Below are 8,429 nucleotides of genomic sequence, written 5' to 3'. Positions count from 1 at the left end.
CCTTCCTTTAAAGTGTAATCTCATTCAAAAATATGCAAGAAGTGTAAAAGAGATTAAGCATCGAAAGACTTATTGAAATGTGACAGGGCAAAATTTCATTTCTTGCTCATTTTTGCTCCAAATTAAACCGTTTTTTTTTCTTTTTCTCCAAAAATCCATTTCTTGTACCTGAAACTAATAACATGCAAAATATCTTCCTTTAAAGGGCAATATCATTAAAATTAGGCATGAAATGTATATGAAAAATCAAGCATTTTTTTAGGCGTGTTAATGAGCACAATGAGAGAGGAAGTAAAATATTTCCCAGGATCAATCCCCTGAAAAAAAACTCTGAATGGCCTTAGTAACATCCCCTTTAATAATTTCCCAACATGAAACATAAAAATGAGAAGTGAAACCATTAGGACCCGGCGCTTTATTAGTATTAATGTCCTTGAACATAGTGAAAATCTCCTGCTCAGTCGGGATATCATTTAGCAAAATGTTAGAGGTGTACTGACGGTCCTTTGCGAAGATATCAGAATCAATATTGAGCACCTACGTATTAAAACAAAACAAATTAGAGCAATAATCAACGACATTGTTACCAATATCATCCTTGTCCGTCAGAGTTCCGTCATCCGTCGATTTGATTTTTAAAATGGTATTCAAATTTCTTTTGTGTTTAATCAAAGCATGGAAATAATTAGTGTTCCTGTCACCACATTTAAAATAGATATCATTGGCTTTCTGTTGTAAAATATTTTCCTCCAAAGAGATAGCTCCCAAAAGAGTAGCAGGGGCTTGAGCTAACTCAGCTACAATAGTAGGAGAAGGAGAAGTGTCCCCTTCGAGAATGTCTACTGCCATTTGAGCTTCTTTGACCTTGTTATGAATATTGTCAAACGTATCGAAGTTCCATCCCCTCAGCTTAGTTGGAACTAGATTATGAAATTTCCAAAGCACATACCAGGGGTCGCCAATTCTGTTAATGTTCTAAACCTACTTAACAGTACTTAAAAAGGTGTCATGAGAAGTCCAAATATTTAGAAATTTAAAATGATACGAAGCAGCTTTAGCGATAAAAGCAAGAGAAAGTAAAATGGGATTATGATCAGAACCAGCATGACTTAAATGTTGCACCTTAGCAATGTGAAAATAATTAAGAAAGAACTAATTACAAAAGTAACGATCCAGCCGTTGAAAGAGATTCCCTCTCCTCCAAGCAAAAGGAATTCCCGAGAAGCCTAAGTCAAAGAGGTCCGCCTCAGCAATTTTATCACAAAATTTACCAATAATCGTGGGATCCGTACAATGACCACCCTTCCCTTCCGTGGGTGTCATGATAATGTTGAAATCTTCGCCAACAAACCAGTTCTCTTTAAGATACTATCCCATAAGCAGAAGTTTATCCCAAAGCTGTATTTCTTCATGAGCTAGAATATACAAAAGTGGCCCAAGAGAAGAAGGCGTCCAATTTAAAGTAAACCAAAACAAATTGATTTTCATCTTTGACAATATTGAGATCAATGTTATGTTTCCAGCAAATCCAGATTTTGTTGTTCATATTACAGAAGTACTTATAATTTTTAAAATTCCTAAGAATTCTCTCTTTGTTTATAGAGACCAATGGTTCCAAAAGAGCAAAGATAGAAAGCTTATTGACCTTGCATAAGTGATTGAGTCTATTAAGGGAGGCAGGGTCTGCCACTCCCCTACACTCCCCTAATATTCCAAACCATATTCCAAACCATAACATTAAACATGATTATTCAAAACACCCCTTCTAGAAGACCTAGGAAGAGTGTTGAATGTTTCACCATCAGAATGATATTTATTATTATTAATGATATTTTCACGGTTGAGATGTAAAAGCTCATTTTTCCTTTTATTTTTTTTTTTTGCTTGATTTTTGCACTAACCATTCTTCCTCAAGAACGTGCACAGCGTCAGATAAAACATTTTCAGGAATCTGTGTAACATAATGAGGTGACATCGTAGCATGAGGTGACATAACAGTAGGTTCACAATTATTAACATTTTCAGTAATCACAATTCCCTCATCAAGACCCTCTTTGGTTTTATCAGTAATATCCGACTCTTTATCAATGTTTTGCTCAAAGTGATCAGCATTAGTACCATGAGGAGACTTAATCAAATGCTCACTTATATCAAAAATATCAGAAATCTCAATTCCCACAACAGGACCGACCTTAGGATTAGTATCATCAATATAAGAGGAAGAGGGGATAATATTCTCCATTTCAATCTCAGGGAGCGGATGGTGTGGTGAGGGAGGAGGGGTGGGCCTAATTTTCAAATGTGGATGTAGATGAAAACATTGAGAAGGGATATGCCCAAACACACTACAATGAATACAATATGATGAGTGATTTTGCAATTCAACTTTCTGTCAATAGCCTCTATGTTCGGACTATTGATAAAACTTATATGTTAGGGTTTCAGATTTAGGTTTTAAGTTTTATATAATTAATTTTTAATTTTATTATATAAATATAAATATTTAATTTTTAATTATACATATAAATAATTTAAAATTATATATAAATTAATAATATAAAATGATCATATATATATATATATATAACCCCTAACCCCTAACCCCTAAATCTCTAAAATACTAAATCGTAAACCCTAAATTCTAATTCTTAAACCCTAAAACCTAAACCTGAAATCATAAACCGAAAACCCAAGACCCAAAACCCGAGACTCGAGACCCGAGACCCAAAACCCGAAACCCTAAATCCAAAACCCTAAATCTGAAACCCTAAACTCGAAACCGTAAAACCTAAACTCTAAGCCCTAAACCCTAAACCCAAAATACTAAACCCTAAACCCTTCCCCTCTTCTCCTTTCTTAATAACAATTTTTACTCTTTATTAATTAATGGTAAAGCTTATGGTTTCTGTAAGGCTTTTGTTGGCATTAAGCAAGGTGATTCACTTTCTCCTTATCTCTTTATTATTTCTTTTGACTATTTATTTAGATGTTTAAATAATTTGTTTATTAAGTGTCCTAGTATGTATTGTCTTCATAGAGGCATGGTATGAATTTTCTATTTGAGTTTTGTTGATGATTTAATTATTTTTACCAAAGCTAACAAAAGATCTATTAAGAAAGTTAGGAAGGAAATTCTTCAATTTCAAGAGACTTATGATATGATCTTTAATGCTTTCAAATGTCATCTTTATTGCTTAAAAAATGTATCTCCTACTAATAAGAATTGGATGGTGGATTTCAACAACTGTAATAAGGCTAATTTGCTTTTTAGGGTTTACTTGGGCTTTACTCTTGATAAAGGTAGTAAGATGAATGCTCTTTTTTTTATTTTGGTTGACAAAATCAAAAATAGAATTCTTTCTTAGGAGAACAAATTTCTCTCATTTGGAGGGAGAATTGCTATGTTAAAAAGCATCCTTACTTCTATTCCTCTGTAGTTTATGTAAGTTATGAATATGCATATGAGTTTTATTAATAAGCTGAAATATGTATTCAATAAATTTCTTTGGGATGACAATGTTAGGCAAAATATTCATTGAAAAAGTTTTGGGAAGCTTTATAAGCCTCTGAATAAAGGAGGACTTGGCTTTACAAGTTTATCTAATACCATTCATATTAATTATATGACACTTTGGTATCATTTTAGAATAAATAATTCGATTTGAGCTTCTCTTTTGTATGCTAAGTATTGCAATAATTTGGAATTTGGAATTCCTTTCAATCTTTTCAGGGTATGGAACTCAAGTGGATTTGGAATTATTGGGTGAAACCCTCTCAATCCTTTTTTATTTGGAGGCTATTCCATAAAATTCTTCCTATTGATGATATTATAAAAAATTAAGGGGTTTACGATAAGTTCTTATTATTTAATTTGTAGGGTTGATGAGGAATCTATTACACATGTTTATTAACTGCAGGTTTGTGGAAGAGATTTGGAATAGAGTCAATATCTTTATTAATAGGAATAGGATTGTGGGTAACTATAATGATAATGTTAATATCTATGATGAGTCATGTTTTTTTTCTCTAACATCCCATCTTCATTTTTTGGTTCATATGGTTTGCTTTAAATAATGCTAAATATCATGACGAGATACCTAATATTAATAATACTTTTGGTATGATTATCAATTATCTGATTAATAGCCTTACCTTCAATGGTTGTAAAGGGAAGCCTAATAGTAAGTTGAAAGATGTTTTTCTTAATTTAAGGATATCTGTTAATCCTATTGATATGTTAAAAACTAGTGTGACTTGGTGTAAACCTGCTGCACCTTTCGTAAAAATAAATGTTAATGATAGCTAGAAAACTAATAAGATAGGTGTTGGAGGTGTGGGTTTAGGGTTTAGGTCACTATTTTCATTTGATTTTTTTTTAGTGTACGAAATTTTGTTGGCACTGTCATATGGTGGTTTGCGACTGTTGTTGTTCCTATTTCCCCCTTGGTTGTTGCAGCTGATGCAATGATGTTTGGTTTGATGGTTGCTAAAAAATATGGCTAGAAATACATTAGTTTAGAGATGGATTCTTTAATTCTTTGGAATTATTGCAGGTTTAAGGAAGATTAGCATTGGGGCATCAATATATAGATGAAATAAATTGAAAATTTGAACAAGAAATTGTACATTTGTCAGACTCACACTAAGAGAGATGGCAATAAAGTGGTGAACTTGACTACAAAGTTTGGAAATCAATTTAATTCTACCTTTATTTTTAAGAAGGTCTCTTGTGCTTTAGAACAACCAGTTTAGTTGGATTTGCATTAGCTTTGTTGCTTATGTTTCTTCTTTATCCTAATTTTTTTGTGTTTTGGATGGTTTCATTGTCTTGTTGGTGGTGTTAGTTGTATTTTATTTTCTTAGGGAGAGGAACCATAGCTTTTTGTTTTTGTGTAAGTTGTATAGGGTGTGTAGTAGGTTTCATTTGTCTGTTGTTGTATAACTTTTTGTGTGGAATAAAATTCCCTACAGGGTTTATTTAAAAAAAAATTATAATATTAAATTCAATGTATTCAATTACCTTAAGTGAAGTGGTTTGAGCAATTGAAATTTTATTTTGAAAATCTTTTAACACTTTTTAGAGGATGAAAATCGCATAAAGAACCAAATAATGGAGGGAGTCATATTTTTAAAATATGAAAATGAGGTATTATAATAATAAAGATAAATTAAATAGTTTATGATACCAACTAACAACCTTTTACTTTGTGAGAGGCGAAGACCATTGACTTTCACTAGAGTGTGATTGTCCACCATGTTCTAAGCACTGATAAGGAAGCATCGAAGGACATATTTCTCAACATCCATACAAGATCAAAAGTCAAAATCTTGCCTATAATCATGTGACTTTAATTCTTATAATATGATATTATGGACAACAAATGGAAGTTGAAGAAGATAAGAAACTGATCCCAAGTAGACAATAAATTTGATGCTAAGATTGTTATTCATACTCAATAGTTTTGTATATATAATAATGTTGCTCTCCTATTTATGGATTTATTTAAGGTAATTCGATTGAGAAAAAAATCAACTAGAAGACTCCATTAGATTCATGGTGTATGGATCTTTAAAATGGATATTTAGCTCATTGATCGGAGGCATTGCTTAGGATAACTTTTTTGACCCTCCACTGGCCACCAAAGATGATTATAATCAATATAGGCTCATCGGGCTAACCTTGGAGCAGTATTAGGCGACTATTTTTTAATTTGAGGAATTAAGAAATTTAGAACATCTAGTTAAGGTATTAAATTGAGTAATTATAATAAATAAACTAAAATATCACTCGTTAATTAGATTGGTATGCACATGAGATATAGTTAAGTAGAGATGATTTTCAAAATTTTTAGAACATTAAAGCATTGATAGTCAAATGAAATATTAAGTTGTTATTTTTTTTTTGTTAATTAAAATTGCTCTTCCGCTTTCATAAGTTGCCTTATATTCTCTCACGTTAGAAGAATCACATTAATTTTTTTCCATCCTCAGAATCTTAGTGCTTGTCATTATCCATATATTGTCTCTTATTAATCATAGATTGGTATCCATCACATCCATAAACAAATATGTTTTTGTTTTTATTTTATTTGTTATTCTCATATTTGTTAGTCATTAAATGCCCTTAACCAAACATTCTACACCCTTCAATCTCCATTCAACATCATGTGCCCCCAATCAATGGATATTTGATATCATATTTGTTTAACTTTCAATGATTGTTATTAGTTGTTATCAAACTATTACCACTTGTTGTTAACATCAACATTCTTAAACTTTCCACATCACAATCATAGACATACCTTACTGTGCATGCCTTAATGGTGTAATTTTATTTTCTCTAATTATAAGAAAATGTAAATATTTGTAATTTAACATAAATAAGGAAAAGTATTTCAGTAGGCCTAGCGTATTTTTTTTTCCTTCAAAGTTTAATGTAAAAATTTTAAAGTATGTACTATATTTGTAACCTCAATGTTTGTGTAAAATAATAATATAATATTAAGATAATAAATCACATATAATTTCAATTTTTGTTCTTTTAAAATTTATGACCCTCATTTCCAACTCAACATCACTTCATAAAGATTTATAATAGTAAGATGACAGATAACGAGTTAATAGACAAAAAATAATAAAAATTAGATATTTAAACAATTATAAAGTTTGATTTTGAAGAGATAAGGACAATTAAATTTACTTTTTGGTTTGGTTTTAAAAGAAAAACAAATATTAATGTTATACTTATGGGTTGTTTGACTGCAGGGCCAGATTTTAGTTAATAGGATTTATTAAATCCATATTTCAGTTGGGGCTCAAACGGGAGTAAAGGTGCAAACAACGACAAGTAAAATCCATTTAATTTGCCTCTCTATAGGATTTACAAAATCCAGATTTGAAGACGAAAGAGGTGTGGAGAGGATGATATGACGGGCGGGAAGGCGAATGGGAGGTGTCGTAAATTTGCATTTTGTTTTCATTTTTTTTTCTATTTGTGTTTGACTAGATTTAAGTTAAATTCATGACTAAGTCATGTTAAAAATGTGCTAACAAACGTGCCCTCGGGATTATTAGAACGCTCTATAACTGTTTCTATAAAAACAGTTGTTGAAAGAAGATATTCTTTTAAAAATAATTGAAAATAGTATACCTTCTTTCTTTTAAAATGAGTTAGAATTATAATTTATCATCACTTCAATATTTTGAGAGATTTGACGGTTCAAACAGTAAAGCCAAGATAAGCGGCCCAAACAAAACCCGAATGGCGTATTTATACTCTTTCTTCCATAAGAAACGAGCCCTAGTATCGATTTCTTCATCTCTCTTCAAGGTAAATTCCGTCGTCTACCTCACAAGAATCCTCACCCAGTTGTTTTCGACGGGGTTTCTGAGCCATTTTCCAAACCTGAGATTCATCCATCCGGCCTTTGGAGGCATTACCGCGCGCTCGGTGCCGCCGAGGCAACTGGTTCAAGATCGAACCTGAGAACATGTCGTCCTCGGGACCACAGCAGTTTCGTTACACACAGACGCCGTCCAAGGTGTTGCATCTGCGGAACCTTCCCTGGGAGTGCACGGAGGAGGAGCTCGTCGAACTATGCAAGCCATTTGGAAAGATTGTCAATACAAAGTCCAACGTGGGCGCTAACCGCAACCAGGCCTTTGTTGAATTTGTGAGTGTTCATCCACTTATATATATATATATATATTTCAATTGAGGTACTGTTGCTGCTTTCATTTACTGGATTTTGTCAGGCCTTCTAATATTTATTTCTCTCTGATCCTTTGAGAAATTTCTTTGTTTATCGCCTTCCATTTAGATTATTTTGACATTGTCAGGTTAATTATTAAAATTGTGTTGTCCTCGAGGCTTCTGTATCTTTGTCTGCTTTTTTTATTTATTTTTGTTTTTTTAGTCGAGAAGGCTTGCATACGATTATTGGTAATTTGAATTGCGCCAATGCGCGGAATTTATTGGAATGGGTTGAGTTCAGTTATGGAATGGCGGAGCAAGGAAAAGAAAAGAAAGAAATAAAATTGGCATTTGAATTGCTTAATATTTGATTAATCTTAAATTGATTGGGAGAAATGTTGATTCAACATGCAAGAAGCCAGCCAGTAAGTAGGCTTGTTATTCTTGATGCCAACACAATTTTGATTTAGTGGTAGAATTGAAACCGGGAATGTCCAGTAAATGCAACTGTTAAGGTAAATTGTTGATGCCACTGAGCTGAATGTTTTTGAATGAGATGGGAAGATTTTATTACTATCTTTAGAGATTGTGGTTTTAATGTGATGGAACTGGTAGGAAATTGTCTGAGATTTAATTCTGGTTGAAGTTCACTGAGAGGACCATTAGTCACAAAGTAATTTCCAGAAGTGGGAATATCATTTTCCAAATGTACTTATTAGATAAAAGGAAAAGTGAA

General features: G+C 32.3%; 1 protein-coding gene across 2 annotated transcripts in view; it reads left to right on the top strand.

Moving 5' to 3' along the window:
- The first annotated feature begins 7,246 nt into the window (after positions 1-7,246).
- The window catches only part of LOC110036476 (polypyrimidine tract-binding protein homolog 1-like), a 38,125-nt gene continuing 36,942 nt past the window's right edge, over positions 7,247-8,429 (top strand). The window contains exon 1 of one of the 2 annotated variants that reach the window (XM_020740928.1): positions 7,247-7,673. In XM_020740928.1, coding sequence (XP_020596587.1) covers positions 7,491-7,673 — 183 coding nt within the window. In that variant the 5' untranslated portion in view covers positions 7,247-7,490. The remainder of the gene's footprint in view (positions 7,674-8,429) is intronic. The other variant, XM_020740929.1, reaches the window with a different exon arrangement.

The sequence above is a fragment of the Phalaenopsis equestris genome, unplaced genomic scaffold (genome assembly GCF_001263595.1).
Source record: "Phalaenopsis equestris unplaced genomic scaffold, ASM126359v1 Scaffold207276, whole genome shotgun sequence".
NCBI classification, from domain to species: domain Eukaryota; kingdom Viridiplantae; phylum Streptophyta; class Magnoliopsida; order Asparagales; family Orchidaceae; genus Phalaenopsis; species Phalaenopsis equestris.
Note: the sequence above shows the minus strand (reverse complement) of the source record. Positions and strands in the feature narration are given on the sequence as shown.